General features: G+C 43.1%; 1 protein-coding gene across 1 annotated transcript in view; it reads right to left on the bottom strand.

The window, feature by feature from the left end:
• Positions 1-4,051: 4,051 nt before the first annotated feature.
• LOC144689691 (doublesex- and mab-3-related transcription factor 1-like) overlaps positions 4,052-24,372 on the bottom strand; it is a 181,101-nt gene continuing 160,780 nt past the window's right edge. Inside the window, exon 7 of the mRNA XM_078557002.1 lies at positions 4,052-4,200. Within this exon, the coding sequence (XP_078413128.1) occupies positions 4,052-4,200 (149 nt within the window). The remainder of the gene's footprint in view (positions 4,201-24,372) is intronic.

Genomic DNA, 24,372 nt, shown 5'->3' with positions numbered 1-24,372 from the left:
TTTAATGCAGAAAGCAAAGAAAATACAAGTAATTTCTTTTTTTTTCTATCCAGCATCAAATATATATCTGCCAAGAAATTCAATTCAATTCAAAAATTTCATCCGACATTAAGTCAGTGGCGACTGTATATGTCTTCGATGCTTACAATCATGTTATTACAGATATTCTATAAAAGGACAAAAAACTTACAACAAAGAACCAAATTGTTCAAAAACACTTGGTAAAATGCATCAATGTAAACAACGCCAGCAAAAATGATTACTGTTTAGTAACAGTATGCAAGGCATGATTTCTTCAAGGTTTTTTTAATGAAATTCAGGAAATCATTTTTGTGAAATCCATATAAAAAGCTAAAATTGGGTGAAAATATTAAATGATCAAAATATCTAGTTTGAGATTCACTGGAGACATTCACCAGAACTTGCAACTTCAGTGGGGGTGTAAACGGGTAATATTGGATGGGCTGCCTGTTACACACCCCGTCGAGTCAATGGAAAGTTGGCTGGTCACTTGATCCTGTATTGTCCTGTTTACACCCTTGCCAACAATGGAACTTCTGTCCACTGCTGTGGAACGAGTAGGATGAAATGACTTTTTTAATTACACCTCTTTAATTAAAGACTTACAAATAGGAAATCAGAATCACAGTGTCCTGCTTTTTTGTCAGATCATCAGCAGAGCAAACTTTGGGAGTCGGGAAGACCTCATCTGGGTGCTAAGTGTTAAGAGATATTGTAAATACAACAGGAAGATTTAGTCTTATTGATGCTCCTAGTGAAATCATAAATATGCTCCTTCGGAACATTTTTACATGAAATAGTGAATACAGAAAATCTTCCTGCTCTATTTACAATGTTACTAACACAGTGATCAGAAGAAATGTTCACTAGGTTTCAACAGTTAAAAGTGGTTCACCATTTTGGGTACATGGTTTTAAGGCTTGGCAACTGAGTGCAATAGTTTCAGCCTTTTCAAAGAGGGACTGAAGAGGAATAGTGTCTGGTTTTACCAGGTTTAACCCTAAAAATTCATGCCTTAACAGTAACACTTTCACAAATAAGCAATTTTTAAAAAGTTTTTTCTGCTTATAACTGTTCCAATTCCCTATATAAAAATAAACAAGTTCATATAGTGAGTTATTTTAATGAGCAAAAAAAAGAGCCAGAAAAAGGAACACTTTGTGTGTACTCACATTACAAGTTTAGCATCAGTATGCTTTGCCTGGTTCCAGCTTTCATGTCACTGCTAAACATTTGAAGTAGAAAGCAGTATTAAGGGTTGAAGTGACTGTGAAGTCAAGTGGAATGAGACACCTCCTCCCACTTTGCTTCAGTGTCGCTGCATGTACTCTACAACTACAGGATGGGTCCAAATTGAAACCTCTTCACACTGACGTTACAGCTGCAGTGTAAATGCATCCTCTAACAGATTCAAAGAAGCTATACTTTAGTCAGGCCCCTTTAGTGATAGAATGGTTCACACTGCAACTCCAAAGATGATATCAGCCTGTAATTACATAAGAAAACCAAAACTCCACTAAGAAGTCTAAAAATAAAAAATGGTGCAGCAATGATCTTCCACTCTGCTAGGGCTTCCATTTTATAGGAACTAGGCCACGGCAGACTGTATTTTCTTACCCTTCTACATCTCCTTTGCAGCTAACCAATTCCATGGACATGAATTGCATCTGGACAGATATATAAGTGAGGTTATTGTATCTGTCATTAGCAATACTTGACTCTTAAGAACAGAAAGGGCTTGTGGGAAAGGCCAGTAAGAAGGGTTTGCTACACTAAAGAAAAATAACTTCAAAAAATCCATAGGTGAAAGAGAAAAATAAATGAACACAAAGGAGGGAAAACACAAAACATCCTAGGGATGAATTTCAATTTGGGGGTGGGGGGTTTGATTTGCAATCATTTGCTGTAACATTGATGGGACGAGCCTTATTCCCTGGAAAAGGGTGAATCTGGGATCCCATGGCCCTTCACCGGAGATGTAGGACCCTGCAGAAAGTCCTCCTCTACCCGTGTAACCTTTTTAATGTCAGTGCTGATAACAGATAACACACAGAGGTTGGGCTCTTCCCCAGACTGAGTTGTTTTCACTTAATATGAGCATGTCTTAAATTTAAGACATAAAAGGAATGGTCCACCTGTGTCAATTTGTTCTGAATTTGCTGCAGTGTAACCAAACAGTTACATCTTTTGTACATTCTGGTGGAAAAATATCAGACACACACAAACACACACACATATATATATGCAAATAAATAAAAATAAAATTAACAATAAGTGCACATGCATCAAACCAAGTGCAGAAACACCCTGCATACATTAGAGTTGAAAGTTACTTACAGACACAAGTTCATTATTAAAATGACCCACTATATGGCAACGCTGCAAAATATACTTAATTTTCACTTGCCACCCTAAACTAGTGTGCGACAAAAGCCTGATGAGGACAAAGTATCAATGCCTTCAGCATTTGCTTTTGACTGTGTCACAGTTATTATATGAAATACAATACTATACATTTTCAACTTATTATACAAGCATTTTAGGTTGCATACAAAGGTCTTAAGTCCTGTTCTGACATTTTGAACTCTGTAGCTCTGTTTAATGATTTCTCTGGGTACAGGGGGAAATAAACTGTGTTAAACAAATTCTGGGTCTGATTTTCAGAAAGTTCATGATATAAGAACATCTTTCACTTGTGATTTTCTTTTATGTAAAAATTCACATCCGTATCTTCAGTGCTTAATTTACAAATGTAAATGAATGATTATTGTAAAAAACATCATCCACTACCACTGGGGGACAGGTGGAGGTAGCAGAGAGGATTATTCGTGGGTTGCGAACCTTAAACATGGTTGTACTTTTGAGTCTTTAATTTTTTCCAGAAGTAGTTTATATCAGGAACCAACAAAAAGAACCCAGGACATGAATCCAGATGCTTGTTATTTTAATCTGCAGTTTGAAAGATTTGACTAGATTGTGTTATTAATTATGGTAGAAATACCCACCACTCCTGGGGATCAAGCCTAGAACCGTTTTTCACTTGTTGTTTTGGTTAAGTATTATGCAGGTGGAATTTGTTTCGCTTGATTAGTGGTGAAGATCTCCTCATGTTTGTGCCAAACATGTTTGCCCTTTTCAGTAGAAGTATTTCTTTTTTTGTAAATGGGCTGCTACCTTTACTGAAACAGCAGAACAGGGGAATTTCATGTGAACATGCTATTAATATTGCACAGTGGAATTTCAACCACATGGTCGGCTAGGGTGAAAAATAGCAAATTTCATGGGTTATGCATGAACTTAATAAAAAATATATCAAATCTCAATATCCAACTTCAATTTTGCCCTGAGAAAAATTAGGAAGAAAACCTGAATCCCATGTAATACAGATCCATGGGTGTGGACATATGCTTGGGTTTCAAACCAATTCATTTGCCTCGTGTTTACCAAAGACCCTGACAAATCCTAATGCGAAGTCCCTGACTTTAGTGATCAGTTCTTGCTAATTTTACAGTGATTTTTTTTTTAGAAGATTAATTCTACATAACCTTTGATTACAAAAAAAACGTGCAATCTGTGAGCCTCTTAAAAGCTTTCAGTCCAAGTTGAGCAAATGCAAATTGCAGTACAAAAAAGACCACAGAATCTGTCTGTTATGGCTCAAAGAGTTACTAGACCTTTGAAAATCAGCCCATTGTTCAACAACTAATTAGACTGCCCATGTGTACACATGATGTTTAAAAATCTGAATCTGTTAATTCAGAGCTGAAGAACAGTGTATGCAGCCTGGCAAAAAATACATTATAGTACATTTTATTTTTATTCTATCAAGTAATGCTTTCAGTCAGGGTGGCAAAGGGTTAGTAATTAATTGCTGTGGCATTATTTATTGAACTGTAGTTTTTGAAACTATTCAACAACAGTGTAAGAAATACAACAAAAACATTTTTTTCTCCATTTTAGCAGAAGCTAAAATTCTCTATTCAGATTCATGCTTTGTATGATCCAGCAGTTTAAACATCACTGTCATTACTCACTCTGCACTCTCAATAATGGAATCGACAGAGAAGGTGCCAGACTCGGTGACAGATTCACACTCTTGTTTAATGCTTCCGGTGCTGACAGGGGAACTGCTGGACAGAGAGATCAAACCTGAGTCCTGACTACTGGAAGGTGAAAATACTGAAATGAAACAAATAGTGAAACCTGGTTTAATACTTTACATGCCTCCGATAATTCATGAAAACATAGCTTTAACCCACATGTAATTCAGATGTACACAGCATCTGGTAAGCCACATGTTAAAAAAAAACCCTATGGGGGGGTTGTATGGGGGCAGGCATGGGCGGAGCCGATCGGCACCCCCAGTTGGCTGGGCGCCGCCATTTTACGTGGGTGAGCCAATTAAGGCCCACCTAGTCTGACGCGCGCCTGGAAGCGTCGAGCGCTCCCTGTGCGAGCAGGAGGGGGTTGCCTGAGTCGGGTGTGCACTCTTTCACGCATGCACGCGAAAGAACGCAGAAATCTCCCTGAGGCACACCCTGAGGTGCCTCAGGGAAATGAGTTTTAAATTTCAACAGTTTAACAAAAAATTTTTATGAAACATCCCCTCATGTGAAACTGTCACATGAGCTGGGACAAGTGCATTAATTTTAATTAAAAAATTTCTGAACATTTTTAATCATTCATGAAACCTCATCCCACCTGTGGATGAGGTTGCATGAAAAATCCAAAGGCTGCCTAGGCTCTTCACCTGCCTGCCAACCTTAAGGTTGGACGGGCAACTTTCTGAATAGGCTTAATTCGTTCATTAATGGCCTTAACAGGCCTTTGACAGTTTGGCGGGCGCACAGGGGGAGGGAGGAGGGGAGCAAACCGTCCGACCCCCCCATCACTGTAAGATGCAGCCCGTGAATTTAGTTCCTTTTGTCCATTAAAACAGCACCTCCTCAGCAGTTTGGTCAGCCTACAACATGTACAAGTTCATAGGCTAGAGAGCAGGAAGACAAATCTGCTCCAATGCAATGTTCTTTGGTAGGCTTTTATGACATACTATTTACCTTGATTTTTTTTATCCTTATTGATGAAGGAGATCCAAGCTGTTTTGTGTTTCTCCATAATGCCACAACCAACTGATTCAATGTCACAGCAAATTGATTCAATGTCACGGAAAAATAACATTCATTGGTATCACCTTGCCATTTTTTTTGCCCATTTCCAAGCTTGGCTCACATCGTTTAGTCTCATTTGCATTTCTCGACTTGCCCTCATGATCTTTCTGTTGCCATTGTCCTATGGCCTTGCTCCCTAGTGACAGTGGCCCCCTGCTTTTTGACTAGTTAGCACCAGTAAGGAGCACAGGGGGGGCAATGGAAAGGGTGGAAGAGGTTAAGAGGTGACCCTGGGGTGAGATGGGAGGTCAGAATGGTGAGGCCAGGCTGCAGCAGCTCTCTGCTGACTCATGGTAGGGAGCACCATAGGAGATTCACTCTTCAAAAAACAATCCTAATCATTTTTTGTCGATTTCTTCTTCCTTTTGATTTCTGAACATTTTAAATTTAAGCTGGCTGTACTGACATTCTTCTAACATTAATAAACTGAAGAGCAGAATACAGAAATTTGATGACTGAGAAATCTCACTATCTTGACCTGCTCTCTGTCCCCATATCCCTTCACAGACTTTATAGGATCCAGGGATTGAAAACCTATGAGTTATATGATACAGCAATCTCCACTGATGAAGACCAGCACCAAAGCATCGGACGTAGTTCCATCATTAGTGAGAAATGATCAAAGAAAGATTTCACTTATTAATTTTCAATACATAACATTGCTCATAAAACACTGGGTTTAGGGAAACGTTTGGAAAAATGAAACATGATCAGCACAAACCTTTTGCTGAATCAGAACTATAGTTTGTTCATGTATGGATATTCACATAGTGTGTGTCAGGTACTAGTCCTTTTACTTCTAGACACCGGCTGAAATCTAGCATGACTTGTGGGACAAAAGTTTTGTCCATCTAATGCTGGTAATAGTCCTTTGTAAAATAGGTTTGGCTAGCTTCAGCCCACCTACAGCTACTAATTACACAGTAGATCAGCATTCTCACTTACAGGTTATGGAGAAGGCTGGAAGTGAGAAATGGGAGATCATACTGCTATGCACGGTGTTCTTCTGAGGTTGGGGTGATGAAGTTTCGATGGGCAGAGTGGGACAGCACGCTACATCTATACATGACCTGAGTGTCTGATACTTGAAAGCATTCCGCTCCGAAGCACTAATGTCCCTCACACTAATGAGTACAAAAACTCATTACAACAAAAAGTTCTCTCTCATTTCTGCTACTCATCAGTTCTTGGGCCTCATTGCCATCCGGGAAACCACTTCTTGATGTAAAAACAAACATCAGGGATGAGTTCTGGTTTGCAATCTCCCATGTCAGATCTCCCTGGAACTATTCCAGCTTCCAAATGGGAAGCTGGCAACGTTTATTTGTATGAGGAGACCTGCCTCAAACAGGTGCCATGTACCTAGCATATGCAAATGGGGATCCTAAAACTGGTTGTATTACCCAAAATAAAATTAGTGTAAAAGTGGGTGAAGTTTGTGCCATGCCTGCTGTGCCTAATCGTTTTGGTTCAGGCATCCTAACCAGCATCTTTTAAAGAGACTGTTGTTAAATACAGGCAGCAAATCTTTTACAAGTTTCATTTCTGTGGAGCCAGGAGGAGCAGAAGAGGATTGTTGCTGGCTTGATTTTGGCCCTCTCCACATCACCTACCCCCACAAGGTGCTTGTGGGCCATGCCAGCCCAGGCTCAGATCGCCCCTGCCTTTACCCTTGGGTCGACTCAACATTACAGCCAGTTGCAAATGCTAAGGCATAGACTGGCAAGCTACATCAGATTGCCCGATTGGCACCCACAGCTCGCCTATTTCATTCACATGGGGTCCAATGCTGAAACCGGCTCAGGCCTCTCACTGACGTCTTCAGTGTGTTACCCGATTGGTACTGCAAATCGGTGCAAGTTGAATTCCTCCCCCAGTGTTTTCAAAAGGTGGGGTAGGGGGAGGGTGAGTAGGGGAAAACTGACAGAACGACAGGCAGAAGAAAGAGTGTATTACTAACATATCACTTACTGGCAACTTTCTCCAGTATTACTTTAGTGAATCCCAATCTTAAAAAGGAATATCACATTCGTAAAGTTTCTTAGCACTGCAGGTAAATTAAAATTGACAGTTATTCCAGCTGGGTCCTTCTGTTATCTTTTATAATTTGATTTCATTAAACACGAGTGTTTTATTGGAGCTGTCAAATAAACCAAACCACACAAATAGACCCAGTAACTTGAAATTTTGTCACATTTTGTGTGTGGCCTATAACTGGAAGAATACTACAATAAAAACTTCAAAATCGAGAGTAGCCAAGCCACGATATTCCTGGGCCGTAATAACCTATCAGATTACCAGCCACGGAAGATACATGAACCAATTGAAAGGTTCTTGACCCACCTAACCTTTACAAATAACAGCTGAGTTCAAATCCACCCACACCTCTTATTCTTGCCTGGCATAAATGTAATTATGGAGCAGGCACAGTGGTAATTTTTCTCCTCATTAACTTCCTGATTGGTTTCATCCTCAGGCTCCCATAAGGCTGCAATCTGTCAACAATTGCAAGCAGACAATCATTTAACAATAATGTTTGTGTAGCTAAATGCATGAGGTTCTGGTTGTGTTGCCCGTATGAATGATAATAGCGCACAGGCACATTAATGCCCTGGTGTTAATTTGGCTTGCGTTCATCAAGAGGAAATCTATGATGCAATTAGCAAAGTGCACAGGTAGTAGGATGGTTTGAACTGAGCTAAATCACTGCAGCCAATATAGCACTTTGGTGTAAGTGTCAGTTTATTATGTTTGATTATCTGCATTCTACCATGCAATGTAAATTAGTGTCAAGGGACTCTCCAACAGAACTGAACAGTTTACAGGGCTACTCCACTATGTAAAAGATAAAAGCATCGGGTCCATACATTTGTTTGTGCTTATTAAAACAAAATAACCTTTGTTCCTCAGTTTAAGCAGCAATGTGTTCATAGATAGAAAAGGCAGAGAAATAGCAATGTACCAAGAAATTGCAGCCTGCTCATTCAGTAAGAAGATGATCCTCCATTGTAAAAATACAATGTCACCAATACCAAAGAGACATTTCATTTACTTAAAAGAAGTATGGTCTATGGCTGAAGCCAAGATCAGGTTCCAATGCAATTTAGACCTACACTCAAGCATTCCCATTTGTTTGAAGAACTGAAAGGCGTGTCACTCTTGCAACTTCACAAAACATCACCAAAAGTCAGCACGCAGATACAGTAAGCAATTAGAGAGGCAAATGGAATATTGGCTTTCATTGCAAGAGGGATTGGAGTATAAAAGTAGGGAAGTCTTGTTCCAACTGTACAGGGCATTGACAAGACCACACCTAGAGTACTGTGTACAGATTTGGTCATGTTACTCAAGAAAGGACATACTTGCACTGGAAGCAGTTCAGAGAAGGTTCACTAGACTGATTCCTGGGATGAAGGAGCTCTCTTATAAGGAAAGGTTGACCAGGTTGGGCCTATACTCATTGGAGTTTAGAAGAATAACAGGAGATCTTATTGAAACATGTAAGATTCTGAAGGGGTGTGACAGGGTAGATGCTGAGAGAATATTTCCCCTTGTGGAGGAATCTAGAACTGACGAACACAGTTTAAAAATAAGGGGTCTCTCGTTTAAGATGGAGATGAGGAAGAATTTCTTCTCTGAGGGTGGCTCGTCTTTGGAATTCTCTTCCCCACAGAACAGTGGAGGCTGTGTCACTGAATATATTCAAGGCTGGGTTAGACAGATTTTTGATTTGCAATGGAGTCAAGGGTTATGAGGGACAGGCAAGAAAGTGGAGTTAAGGCCACAATCAGATCAGGCATGGGCCAGAATTTCACGGGGTTGGGGGGGGGAGCGTGAAATTGCAAGGACAGGATTCCCTCCAGGGGCAGAATTTTACGTCCTGCAGGCAGGCGCACGCCTGATGCCAACGTCATCGTGCGCTTGTGCAATATTTCGCTTGGCGGGCATGAGTGTGTGCCGGAGCTGTGCCCGCCATTAATTAACAGGCCACTTAAGGCCATTAGCTGTCCAATTGACAACAACTTTTTGTTGCCTGTGCAATTTCACGCTTGTCGCATGGGCAAAATGGGTCAGCAGTCAGCTGACATTTTCAAAAATCTCATCCACGGGCGAGATAAAAAAGGTCAGCAGCATCGACAGTGTGAGTAGTGAGGAGTTTTGGAGATAGTTTGCTGCTGGTTGCTTACTGGTGCTTGGTAGCCTCGTCTCTGTTCTGGGCTTCATTCTTAGCATTTCCTGGATTCATTTCAGGACTCATTGGTATTTGCAAAGCCACTGGAGAATTCAGACTGTGTGGACCCTTCCAGGTATCAGACAGCCTTCCATTGCCCTTGTAATGGGAATTGTGGTTTCCGCTGGAGTAGAGGGGCAGAAGGGAGAGGAGGCCAGGTGTCCCAATGCAGCTTCCAGAGGAGGGACCTGTTGGAGGAGAAGCTCAGGCACAGGCAGTGCAGGGCCAGCAGCAAGTCCAAGGCAGAAGGGGCCACAGAAGACGCTACTGTCCTGCTGCCAGGGTTCACAGGTGGCGATGCGGCTATCTCAATATGTCTGAGGTGCAATGCCAAAAGAGGATCTGCCTCTCAAGGGAGACCGTGAACTCCATTTGTCAGATGATTGGGCCTGAGATCAGCTCCGACTGTGTGGGTGGACACCCCAAGCCAATGGCTCTGAAGGTCACAGTGACCCTCAACCTCTATGCCTCCAGCTCTTTCCAGGGCCCAGTGGAGGATCTGTGTGGAGTCTCCCAATCAGCTGTCCACAGTTGCATTAAGCTGGTGACAGAAGCTCTGTTCAGGTGGGTATTGACCTTTATTCTTTACCATACAGATGAGGCCAGCCAGGCTGAGTGAGCCAGAGGCTTAGCAGCAATTACTGGGTTCCTCTGCGTCCAGGGTGCAATCAACTGCACACATGTCGCCATCAAGGGGCCAGCGGGTCAGCCGGGTGCCTTGGTCAACAGGAAGGGCTTCCACTCCATGAACATGTAGATAGTGTGTGACCACAGGATGCTGATTCTACAAGTCTGTGCAAGGTACCCTGGCATCTCCCAGGACACCTACATCCTCAGACACTCCCAGGTGCCGAGGCTCTTCAGTGCTCCAGTCCGACTGGATGGATGGCTGTTGGGTGACAAGGGCTATCTGCTGAAAAGGTGGCTTATGACGCCTCTCCGCACCCAAGAACAGAGGCAGAGAAGCTTTACAATATGAGTCATGCCTCCACAAGGCCGGTGGTAGAGAGGACTACAGGTCTTCTCAAGATGCGCTTCCAATGCCTGGACCGCTCAGGGGGCACACTACACTACCCCCCAGAGCGGGTGTCACTGATTGTGATTGCATGCTGCACTCTCCACAATCTGGCACTGACAAGGGGGAACCACTGGAGGAAGAGGATCTTGACACAGCTGCATAGGCCAGAGATGATGAGTCCAGTAGTGAGTCAGAAGATGAGCACAGTGAGGAGAACGCTGAGGACATGGAGGCAGGCCTCGGTAACCTCCAGGGAGGCAGGGACACCAGGGACGCCTTGATCCAATGCTCCTTCAGCTAGGCTATCAAAGATCAGCTTCAACCGCATGCCAGGGCTGCCACCTTCGTACCGGATATCTGAAAGGACACTTTCATTTGAATATAAAGAACACTCAGTGCCTGTGCAATAAAGTTCAGAGTCACTTACATCCAGCATTACATACTGGCGAACCCTGCACCAAAAAAATACAAAGGTGAAGCATACTCAGGCCATGACGACAACATCAAAATTTATCTCATTTTGACAATACCAAATTATTTACATTTCTGGTCTTCATTCCCAGACTAGTATAAAGTAAACATAAATTAACATAAAATCACCTGTGACCTGTCCGTCTTGTGCTCATGGTGCCTTTAACTTACGTTTCCAAGTGTTACGTGCTTCCCCCTCACTGGCACCAGCATTGGAGACAGTCTGCTGACCCTGCTGTCTTGTTGGTCTCGATGACCTTGACAGTCATCCTCTGGCCAGTGGAGCCTGTGCTGGCCCTGCCTGGGAGGGAGCGGCCAGTGCCACAGCTGGCATCTCCCCAGTCACCGCAGCCTCATCAGAGGCCAGGTGCCACAGTCACTGGCAGAGAGGCGGAGGACCTGCTGCCATCATCCAGAGCCTGAGAGGAGCCCACAGAGACGACAAGCAGGTCATGCGTCAACGTGAGGTCACTCTGGACCTCCCTGCATGCCACTGATGTATAGGTACCGAGCTGGGATACTGGGTGCCTCATCCATCTCCCACCCTGGCACTGACCATCTGAGGTCAATGCCAGTGTGAGGGCTTGCAGGTCCAAGCACAAACGCAGGAACCCCTCATTCTGTCCCTGGACCAGCCTCTCCATGAGAGTTGCCACTCTCTCAATGGAGGATGCAGTGCGTTGGGCCATGAGGGTCAACGCAGTGCTCATGCTCCGCATGGACTCTTCCATAACGGACACCGTAGCACGCATTCCCTTATTGATCTCCGCCGGATCCTTCCGCATATATTGCCAGATATCCAGCATCTGCCACCTAATGAACGACTCCAGAGGTTCATCATCAGCCTTCGACTGAGCATCGTCCTGGTCCCTAGCTGTGCTCTGACTGCCGGCGCCCTGGGCACTCTCTGCTTCTGCCTGCACCTCAAGCGAGTGTTAAGTGCCCTCACCAATGTGCACTGAGGTACTAGCTGCCGAGCTAATGTCACTGAGGTGCTGGGATTTGTGCTGGTGCCTGCTTCAGGGAGGGGGTGTGCAGGTGCAACAGAAGTTTGATGGTCCTCTAGTGTCAGAGGTGGCCCTTCTGGGTCCGCAGAGCAAACTCCTGCTGGCGAACCTAAAAGGGAGAACAAGGGCATGTCATTAGTTAAAGTCATCACTCTGTCACTGTGCATGCCAGGCACCCTGGTGAGACAATGGAGATCTGCATCATGGTGCCAGCATCTTTCAATGATCAGCGGGGACTCCAGGTTTGAGGCTCTCATCAATGAAGAGACTACATTAGAATGGTCGCACAATCCGAAACTGTCACCTTTGTGCGACCATTCTAGTGTAGTCTCTTCATTGATGTGCGCTCTTCCCTTCGTCTTCTTCACACCTGGTTGGACATGGAGCGTACCGGCTCTCGAGCTCCAGGGTGTCTTGCACAAACCTGCTGAGCAGTAGGAGGTTGGTCGGGCCTCCACCTGTCTGCTTGGTGCCCTCTCTGCCTGGTTATGGCAGAGGGCCATTGATTAGTCCACTCTCTACCTGCAGCGCCATTGTATGCTGGCCAACCCCAGCTGAGGGAACACCTTGCGGGGCACATCCAAGTCATGGCACTCAAGCCACAAGGAACTCAGTCCAAGCAGACAGGGCTCACCCACTTGGCCAGCTCCAGTGTCACTGACAGTTGGTGCTCAGACTCTAGCACCCCTGAGGTCCACAGGAGGATGGCCACACCTTAACACTTCTGCACACTGACCCATGCCAACACAGTACTCACTCTTCCTGAGCGCAGCAGGTCATTGAAGCATTTCCGGCACGGCATCCACGTGTGCCGCACCACGTCATGGCTGCTCAGCATTGCTGCCACTTCCTCCCATGCCCTCTTGGTGAGGTGCACTAGCCTCTTCCTCCCATCTCTGGGGACAAGGGTGTCCCTCCTGGCAGCCACCTACTCCAGGAGGATCGCGGTCCGAAAAGCAGGGGGCCGAGTGCCCACTCAACCTGCCCTCCCGCCTGCCGTGTCCAACCGCACTCGTCTCCATTGGGAATGCTGAACACACATCCTTCCGTAGCAGTCTTCCAGGGGCTGCCTGGGCCGTTTTTAAAGGGGCTGCCAGGTCACCATTGGCTGACAGACTCCCGCCCCCACCTTCCTGGCCAGCGTGTAGCGCTGGGTGGGCCTTAATTGGCCCGCCAGTGTGAAATTGCAGTAAGGGGCTGATCATAGGTACCGGACCGTTTCCCGGCTGCTCCTGGGCCCTCCCGACGACCTCAAAAATCCTGCCCTGGGCTCCCGTCTGCCCTGACCACTCTAAAGGGGGACCCCTCTACCTGCAGCCACTTCATGCTCATGGGGGTGTGAAATGGCTGCGAGGCACTCGGGAGTCAGCAGGGCATATGACCCCGCCATCAAAAAAATTCAAGCCACGATCTTATTGATTGGCAGATCAGACTCAATGAGCTCCTTTTTTTTTACAATCTTATGAACTTTACGCCGGTATGAGTTGCCATCTTTCAGAAGCATTACGTTCAGGCAGTGTGGGCAAGTTTGATTTCAGCCTTGGCTCATTGGTAGTACTCTTGTCTCTGGATCAGAAGGTTGTGGGTTAAAGTCCCCCTCCAGATACTTGGCACATAATCTAGTGGCAGAATGGAGTCTACACAAGCTAAGGCTGTACCTAAGTGACGCCTACTTGGATGTTCAGCTTAGGATGAGAGAGGGATTTTTCCCTATTAACCAGAAGAAGCCTGCAACAGAGGCCAAGATTGGAGGTAGCAGCAGAGGTCAGCAGCAAAAGCATGCTGCCAATCTCATGGATTCTGTGCAGAACGCATTTTAATAGCCTAAGCAGGAAAAATGAGCACAGTGACACATTCACCTACTTGCTGCTGTGCTCATCACCCCAACTCCCCATTCTGCCTTCCCAAGCCTATTGCAGCACATCACTCCTCACCCCCACTTATTCTGCAGTGTATATTCCTCTTCCACTTTCTCTGTACTTGCTCACGTCCCCATCTATCCATCCACAACTCCGACTAACATTTCTACCTAATGTAATGTCATGCCTCTCCCTCATAGTCACCCTCACCAAATGCATGTCATTCGTTGGATGAACATATGCCATTAAATTCAGTCAGAGGTATCTTCTTTCTCTCCTTGCAGAAGAGATCACAGAACATCAGAAAGAAAGAGAGATGCAGAGTGGGGCCTACAAAACATCTCATAACTGACAAGTGCAGAGAAGGAAGCTTTGGAGATCAGAGTAGTTTCAACATCCATGGCAGGTTGGTGATGGGAGACAAGGAGCTCCCAACTGGTGACACATTTAAATAAAACCACCCATATATCACAAGGCACTCATTCATATTGACTTGATTTCAACAGCAAGTAAAATACGATCATCTTGATAATGATAACTTGTAACATCTTATCTGGATTAATTCAAGTCTTTTATCTCCCCCAGGCCTTCACATGTGCATCAGCAAATGGTGGAGGTCACTGATGGCAATTCCTCAGAGAAGTTATGTCTTTCTGAGGGTGCACCATGACAGGAATCATGCAGACCATGCACCAGCTCAGATACCCACGCTTCATTAGGACCAGTATGGTGACTCTTCATGAGTGAGCAAGGACAGGTGCTGGAGATGGACAGCAGTGGAGAATCTGTGTCAGGGGACTCAGCCCTCTCCAAGTTAATCTCAGCTGGGTACATGAAGGCATTAACAAGCCTTCAAAGCAAACCCACCACGATTACAGTTTACCTCAAGCATGAGGAGGTGATGTCACAGGTCACTGAGTTGATATCTTCTTCCAAGGGCCATGGATACCATGAACTAACATGCCCTCCATTGTATTGTGCTGACCCTGGTTACCAGCTGCCACCTTAAACAGGTTGAGAGATACTAAAGCCTTGGCTTTGTGGGGGGCAGCGCTGATCTGCACCGAAGTGTTCTCCAGTACACCGGTAGCAGTGAAGTGCAGCTGGGACACCGAGCGGCCTCCAAAATGTAGAGGATGTCAGCCAAGGGCATCTCAGTAGTCAGAGTAGGGATGGGAGCAGCCTGCTTCTACCACTGCTGAGGCCTCAGGGAAGTCACATCAAATTAGCAGAGAAGGGAAGAGTAAGGCTACGTTGTTGCACAATGATATGTATATGGGTGTCTGAGAAAAGGTTATTTCGGTAAGTTTTTGTTCTCTTTTTAGCTTATATGTTATTTTTCACCACTCTTCTGTTGTGTCCATTCTTGAGCTGCGTGGTAATTGGCCTATAGCTTGTTTGATTCTGAATTGAAGACATCAGCTGATGGGGACCAATGGGGAGGATGTTGAAGGGGCGGTTAGTAAGTTATAGGGCTGGTTTGTGTCAGGGACATTGGGAAAGGGCAAGAGATAAGAGAAGCTTTTGCATTTTCTGGTGACATTGGTGCAGTGGTGCAAGCTAAGTGAAGCTTGCATTAATAATGGCATCCCTCACAGCAATGTGAGCAGCCGGGGGTGTACTGCATTCATCACCCACCTAATCTTCTACTTCCTCCCTCTCCAAATTGTCCGAGGAGCATCTGAGCTGTTCACGTTGTTCTACTAGCATGACAAAGCTCACTGCTGCACCAGTGTCGTGCTGTGCACAGAATGCATCGCCCATTCTGGAGACCCTCGCTGGCACATACCGAAAGGAGCCTCCAGATCTGTCGAAACAGTGGAATTACAGCTTCAACATGCCGAATGCCAGTTCAATCATACATCTGGTGGTGATGTAGCATTTAATGTAGCCCTATTGAGTTTCAGAGATTGGATTTCTGGCACGTGTCATAAGCCAAGTTTGCACTGTGTATCTCTACACACCTCACAGCACCGTTAAATCTGCTTCCAGGTATGGAGAGATCAGACAGCTTGGACTGATGCAGGATGATAGCACCATTTTAACTGCTCAGGAAACTTGCATGTATTTGTATGGCATGGCAATCTTTTTATGGTTGCTGCACATTGATGGAGCTGAAGTCCTTGAGGCTGATAAATATGATTAGTTATTTTGGGGGTACCCAGATTGCCACGTGTGTGCAATCAATGGTGTCTTGGCATCTGTGGGAATTCAACCAGAGCCACAAAGCTCAGCGCCTGTTCACTCTTACTGGCATCATCAGTGGCTAAGCTGACATTAATACCACCATAGCAAACAAGCCATCAGTCATCTGTCTTATGAATTGATGTGTGGCTGACTGGGAGATTCTATATACATCTGCAGCAGAGACAAAAAGGTTGAGGGCAGTGGTGGCTTTAACAGCCACTGGTCGTGTGAGGCCACCAGATGAAGCTGGCAGCAGGATATTTTCTAGGACACTGCAAATGTCTGACAACATCTGACATGATGTCCTGAGCCTCCTGAGACACTAGTATTCAGACATTTCAAGGAAACTCATTGTGTGCCTGTAGACTCTGTTATGTGGGTAGGGCTGCACACCACTCTGCTGTGCAACTTCAGGTCTATGAGTAGTAGTCAGCTACAGGCTCTGTTGCTGATCATCTTGGTCTTCAACTGAGGTCCAAGCTAAGGCAACATAAGCAGCACCCACTCTGATATGATAGAGCAAACCTCCAAAGCATAGGAAGTGACCTTTAAATTGAACATAAGATCAAAAGAATTAGGAGTAGGGCATTCAGAACTTCTAGCCTGCACTGCCATTCAATCAAATCATGGCTAATCTTTACCTCAACTCCACCTTCCCACATTATCCCTACATCTCTTAATTCTCTTAATATCCAAAAATGTATCCATCTCTGTTCAACGCCTGAGCATCCACAGCTCTTTGGGGTAGACAATTCCAAAGATCCACAGCCCTTTAGAGCGAAGAAATGTCTCTTGATTTTAGTCCTAAATTGCTGAATTCTGAGATGGTGACCCCTAGTTCTAGACTCAACAGCCAGGAGAGATACCCTTCCAGTATCAACCCTCTCAAGCCGCTTAAGAATTTTATATGTTTTAATTAGGCCACTTCTCAATCTTTGAAATTTCAGGCCACATAGGCCTTGTCTACTCAATCCCTCTTCATAGGAAAACCCCCTCATATAACAAACCAGTTTAGTGAACTTTTGTTACACTCCCTCTAAGGCAAATATATCCTTCCTTAGGCAAGGAAACCAAATATGTACACACATATAGTCTCACCAAAGCCCTATATAACTGTAGTTCAGGCTCCTTTTCTGTTATATTCCAATCCCTTTGTAATAAAGGTTAACATTCCATTTACCTTCCTAATTGCTTGGCATACCTGCATGTTAACTTTCTGGGATTCATGTACAAGGGCATCTAAGTTCCTCTGAATACCAATATTTCCGGTCTCTGACCGATTAATAAATATTGTTTTTCTATTTTTCTGACCAAAATGGAAAATTTCACAGTTCTCACTATAATATTCTATCTGCCACATTCTTGCTCACTCTCTTAACCAGTCTATATCCTTTTGCAGCTCCTTAGAGCTTACTTTCCCATCTAAATTTAAATAACCAGCAAACTTGAGTACATTACACTCAGTTTCTTCATCTAAGCCACTGGTATAGATTACCAATAACTTAAGCCCTAGCAGCAATCCTTCTGGTACCCGACTATTTACACCGAAAGTGACCGATTTATTCCTATTTCATTTATTGTCCATTAACCATTCCTCAGCCCATGCTAGTATATTGCGTCCAACCCCATGAGCTCTAACTTTGTGTAAGGAGTGCACAAAGTGAGCTCTTAGCGAAAATGAACAAATCTTTTCTCACTAGCAGTTAAGAAAGTAACTGTGAATATTGAGTATCCTTTAACATCTTGGACTGGGATTGTTTCAATTCACAAAACTCTGCTGTGTACTTCCCTTCGATACACTGGTGACTTTCAGGAAGCCAGGAACTCTCTGGACCCGATGTTAGAATGAAAACAGTGTGTCAATATTGGTCTAATTGAGCGATTAGCAAATGGATATAGGTAACCCACCTTTCCCAAGGGGGCTGTGCGCAGGCAGCCTAATGTGCTGGAGCCAAATGAGGAAGTCATTGGGTTGGAGTCGACTTCCTGATGGGCTGTCAGATTCACCAGTTTTAAACCCACACTCGCTCCCAAACCCACATGCTCCTACAGATTAAAATTCAGCCCTGTGTATCTGGGATACAGCTCTGCTGATTTGTGCTGCAGTTTTTGCGGCTAATAATAGCCATTTCTTGTGACAAGTTACTTTGATACTCAGTTAAACAGCAGCAGGAAAACAAATTAATTCAATAATGGTGAGGTGTCATCCCACACTGGTGGGTAATACAAACATTCATCTGAAAAGCCCCAGTAACTCTTATGATTGTTGTCATAAAATTGTTTTACATCAGTCAAAGTGAAAGAAAAATCTAATTCCTCGCCCTTTGACGCCCACTAAGAGTAACTGGGAGGCTAGAATTCTACATCATAATGAAATGTTGCTGCAGGAATCAATCAGGGGGACATGGCAGCATAAAGTAAATAAAATAGATTAGGATAAAAATTAAAACAAGAATACAGTCTGTGCAATGACATAGACAGGCCAATGTTAGTATATCTAGTCCACTTTCGTCAGTTCAGGAGTAATTTTATTTTAACTATCCCCCACCCATTGTGCGCATACACATTTGCACACACTTTACTAAATAAAGAATAACACTCAGTTTGTTCTGCACACCACTTGTCCACCCAAATGCCTGGTAGCCAACACAGCCCCTTAAATGCAATTATTTCAATACATTTTACTTTTATTTTTGCTGTGATATAAACGGTATGCTTGAGCTAACTTTGGTTAATTTCTAATGACAGTCTCTCAGTGATTTTGTCTAAAACAATTACATTGATCCAAATACTCATAAAAGCCAAGAACTCAAGAATCATTTAATGTGGACTGGACGCTATAGGAAATTATCATGTAGAGGGCAAAGGGTAATTAATGGTTAGTGACCTCCAACCTGCTCCATTTTATCTATGAGTCCTGCTTACAACTAGAAATACAGACTTTAAAAAAATATTGACTGAACAGTGCACTACAAATAAAGCTCAATTTCTGCCAGGTCTGGAAATTGCCTCAAGCTATATAGCTAATCGAGACCCTGGTATATGGTGTTACAAGATCACACACTGTTGTCGCTGACAATTACTCTAGTATTAAGCACATTACTGCTCATCAGTACTGTAGTCAAAGTGGCATGGTGACACAGAAATAGCTAAATAGCTGCACAACACTTGCCTCCAGCTGTTTCATGTGTGGGAGTTGTGAAATAGAACGCAGATTTATTTTACACAGAAAAACTCACCCAACTTTTAGAAAAGCACCCTGTGCTAAACATACAGTTGCTGGCTTTTATTTTCTCACTATCACTCAACCATGCCACTTTATTTTAAAAAAGAGCCGGTAAAAATTAATCTTTTACTCTCAGTGGAAGTTTTTTCCCCTTCAAATCGTATTAATTTTGGAGGGGTAATTTTAACTTTGGGCGATTTTATAAATTGAGTGATATCATCAACTGTCTATATCTATCCTGATTGAGTAAGGTAGATAGTACACGTACAGGTTTAGGTCAGACAGTTTAGTATTTGTAGGTGGTTTACTTTTAAGCGTTCCATTTTTTTCACTTAATTTGATATTGAACAGCAAAGCAAGCATCAACATTCACAATCAGTTACAATTAAATTGACAAGTTATTGGGTAATCCGGCTGCCCTAATCAGAGCTTTTTAAAAGTCTGTTTTGTCCAAAGCTCATGCAAAACTGAAATTATGTGAGACTATTTACCAGAATTTAATACAACTTCCTACTTGGCATCAAAAGAAACCTGGGGAATAACATACCTTTTACACCTAAGATAAACCTCAGTGGTGCAGTATGATACATGCAACAGCCTCTTTCTTCCCTCTCAATTTTCAGAACAATTTTTTACAGCATGAAATTCATAACATTGATCAATAAACACAAACATGCAGAAAGATCTGAACATGAGGGTGGCATTGGAGAGTGATGGACAAAAATATCCACTGAATGGCAGATTGGAGGTTAATGCCTGTGGAGTGGTGAAGCAGGGGTTAAAGTTCATGCAGTGCTTGAGCAGAGGTTAAGTACATGGAGTGGTGGACCAGAGATTAATGTCCACAGATCTCTATGCAGTGAGTGTCTGATTTTAGCTATGATTCCCTAAGAGCTGTAAAACACAGAGCGGGCACCTTCTACATGAGGATTAAGGAAGAAAATAGAGGGTGCCTTATTATGAGATGTTGAGAAATATATAACAGCCAACTAGATAGTATGGGATTTCAAACTGAATCCTGGCAAGTCGGGTGATAGTTCCACATCATCTTGGCGTCACAATGCTGCTGCATAAATGCACCTAGCACAAACCAAGTTTTAAAAAGTCCACAGGAATCAGACTAAACTACCCAATAACCGTTTAGTCTTCATTTTAGCTTTTTTTTAAACTAGAGACATGGACGCAGGTCTGCAGCTTTTTCTCTTGGCTGGAGAGGATGTGTGACTCAGACAGATTCTGCAAAAGGGAAAAAAACATGTAAAACTCACTACATAAAATGTCATGAGAGACGTATTGGAAAGATACTTAACTACCTCTCACTGGGAGGCTACTAAACAAGTCTTAGCCAGAAGTACTGTGCGAATTCTAATAGCCACATACATGGATTTTTAAAAACTAATTATGGTAAAGTTCTGTGAGATTTGATTCCACTGTGGAGCCTTGCTGAGTAAGAGGTCGTAGAATCAGCAGCAGAGATCAAAGCACACCATTTGCAGTGCTTCCACAGATCACTAATTTACCCTACTATTCTGCAAGGGTAGCTTTATTGTTCTTTATTTAAAATAAAATATTTGAGGTGTTCCACTTACTTGATGTTCTCAAATGATGTGGGCTGCTTTAAGCCCACTGTGTATTCTGAGAACAAAGGAGAGCCATATGTGAAGGTTACAGTGAAGGAGGGGAAACAAGAAAATAAATAATATTTTCATATGCCATTAACTTTGATCCCTTGTGGTAGATCCTCTGCTTAAAAATATAATTTGCTAATGGATTTTCTAATTATTAACTACTTCTAATACAGAGCCACAGCGCTGGTTCCAAATCCTAAAAACCTTCTTTAAAACTTTAGGTACACATTTGACAAAAATGGAGTGGTATTGGATTATGGTGATCCTTGCTCAAATCCTTGTTATTCATAGGGGTAAATGAACTGAATTCAACTATTCTATTACTGCAACTTCTAACAGAAAAATGAAGCTGTATATTACTCTGATAAAAAAATGTTACTCATGCATTATGATCCTTTGCATTCTAGCAGATTTAGCACACTAAAGTTGCATTGCAAATTTTTGTTTAATTCCTTGTTAACTCTGAGGATGCTATCGTATGCGTGCATCCCCCAAACCTCTCTGCCTAGCATGATCTGAACCCCAGAATAGCCATGCCACCATTATTGGGCCTCTTTGCCAATGCAGCTTTGAGTTAATTATCTGGAGGTATGTAACAGTGATCTAAGATACAACTTTCCCAACTGTATGGAAGGTAACTGGCATCCACTTAAGTGCTACTCCACAGCAGTGCAACTAAGATAGGATCTCACCAGCAGAGAGAATTGAAGTTGTACTTAAATGCAATGCTCAGCCACAATGTTGAATCAAAGGTGGGGGTGGGGTGCTGCAAGGAGAGTAATAGAATTGTTTGTTATTGATATTCACTTTAGATCTGGCTTAGGTTCCACATTCAAATAGGCTAACAGATTATTAAAATTAACCAACATATGCTACTTTACTGATTGTATAGTTTATAGCTGTGACAAAATTAAATTAATGAGACATAGGAGGGCACAATATCAATGGAGGATTGATACTAATTTACCTAAAAATATAAAGAATTTATAATGTCTAACATGAAAAACGTTTACAGAAGTGGACAAAGCACTAAGGTTTAGTTTCCAAGCCTGAATAATATGAGAAATGTAAATCGTCATTTGAACCCTTCAGCAGGCAGGTGTTCTAAATACTCTGAACAGATTTTGTTATTGCCATACAAAATGGTAGCACAATAGTTTATGACTAATTCCCAGTCAGCTTACAATAAAGGGAATAAATGGAGATTAGGGGGGTAGATTTTAACTTTCACTACCAGACAGAAAACTGCTGGTAGCAGATTGACTTTGAATGAAAACAAAATCGGGTGCAGAGAAAAACAGGCCATGATCCAATTCATTATAAGCCTGTTTCTCGTTATTGGTGTAAATCAATTTAAGCCTGAGGAGTTTCCCCATGTAAAGGTGAGCGTGATGATAATGCAATCCTGACTGCACAAAGACGACATTGTGCTTGTCCAAAAATTAGCCGTGGGTGTCCAATAATATAAAGTCAGTTGATTGTAACATTTTAAGATTTGCTCCCAGCACATTGCTGAAGGCCTGCTACATGGATCAGAACAGTATCAGGCTCGGTTACAGCGACCCCCATCATCCGCCATTCCCAAAACAGTCAAACAGCCTGTTGACCACCGTGAGTGTGAATTGCCACAGAGGTTTGTCTGCTATAACTTCAGTGGCAAAATCCTCAGATAAAAATGGTGAGGCTTTTGCTGTTCTTCTGCCAAAATTATATCAAATGAGCAGAAGAACTCTTTCACTGTCCAGTTCTCTTAATTGAAGATATTTTCTTCCACATGAGGCAAGAACACCCATTTTAATTTTACATTCAAATAGGAAACAAAATGAGGCATGTAGGAAAACAGATTGCCAAACTGCTGAGTTTGCTTCCCGCTCCAGGTGCAGACCCGTTTCACCCTGAGGAGTTCCCTTCCCCACCCTGGGTGTTCCACTACCTTTTCGAGCTACAACGCTAATACTATGCATCCTTAAAAGTGACCTGATTGCCTTGCACTACAAAATGCTTGGACAACTGAAGGAAAGCAACAGACAGCATTCAATATAGTAAGTGGAGCGCATGTGCTCATTATGTGCCAGAAGTGTACTGCCCGCTATATTGGTAAAGGCAGAAAAAAGGCATCTTTTACCTGTACCCAAATCTGGCGTTAGGCCTTTTACATATCCAAGTAATGTCTGTTTGAGTCTTACTATGCTAAATTGGGTAGCCTGGAATACAGCTGCCGCCGATCTACACATGGCCTTAAAGGGTTTGTTGCAGATCATATATTCAAAAAATGCTTCTCTGAATGTGGAGCCGTGCAGGGTGCTCCCCCACTGGCTCCACAGCAGTGTCAAACATGGCCGCCGACCCCCATCAGACCCTCCCTTTCTCCTGAAGTTCCCTTCTTCTCCCGGAATCTACCCAAGGACCAGCATCAAAGTGAGTCAGAATTGAAATTCTTTCCACAGCGTTCAAGAGGAGTCTGCAGTTTGCTGGCCTCCAGTATTTTAAATTAGGTCTAAATTTAGGTTGACAGGCCAGTACACACCAATTTCTAGGTCAATGTTGCTTTAACAATGTGCATTTAGATAGTGCCTTTAAAGTAGTAAGATATCCCAAGGCACTTCCCAGGAATGATTGTCAAACAAAATTTGACAATGAACCACATAAGGAGCTTTTAGGAGAGATGACCAAAAACTTGGACTGAGAGGTGGCTTTTGAAGAGCATCTTAAAGGAGGTGAGAGACATAAAGAGGCAGAAAGTTTTAGGGAGGAATTTCCAGGGCTTAGGACCTGGGCAGCTGAAGGAACAGCTGACAATGGTGGAGTAATTAAAATCTGGCATGTGGAAGAGGTCACAAGCATCTTGGAGGGTTGTGGGGCTAGGGGAGGTTTCAGAGATGGAGAAGGGACGAGGCCATGAAGGGATTTGAAATCAAGGACAAGAAATTTAGTATTAAGGCATTGCCAGATCGGGAACCAATGTAAGCCAGCAAGCACAGGAATGATGAGTGAATGGGAATTGGCGTGAGTTAGAGTATGAGCAGCAGAGTTTTGGATGAGAATAGGTTTACTGAGGGTGTAAAGTGGGAGGCCGGCCAGGAGAGTATTGGGATTGTCAAATCTAGAGGTAACAAAGGGATAGATAAGGATTTCAGCAACAGATAATCTGAAGTAGAAGCAGAGACAGGTGATGTTAGAAAGGTTGAAGTAGGTGGTCTTGGTGACAGAGAGAATTGGGGTCAGAAGCTCAGGGTCAAACAGAATAATATACTACAGAAAGTGCTGGAAACACTTTGTTTTTATTTCAGATCTCCAGCAACCGCAGTATTTTGCTTTTATTTTAGAATAATATTCTGGTATTTTTTAAATGAATGTAGATTTTGAATACAACATATGCACAATTCTGTCACAATACAGAACTATACATATTCAAACTATTAATTTAAAGAACAGCTACATTCAAAGATATATACACAAACACATAAATGGCATCTAGCCATGCAATGCAATTCATTTTAAAATTTGAAAAAGTTTTGCATTAATTCTGAGTTATTCCACGGTCCAAAAGAACACA

The sequence above is a fragment of the Cetorhinus maximus genome, chromosome 2 (assembly GCF_964194155.1).
Source record: "Cetorhinus maximus chromosome 2, sCetMax3.hap1.1, whole genome shotgun sequence".
Lineage (NCBI taxonomy): Eukaryota > Metazoa > Chordata > Chondrichthyes > Lamniformes > Cetorhinidae > Cetorhinus > Cetorhinus maximus.
This window is presented reverse-complemented; position numbering and strand designations above follow the sequence as displayed.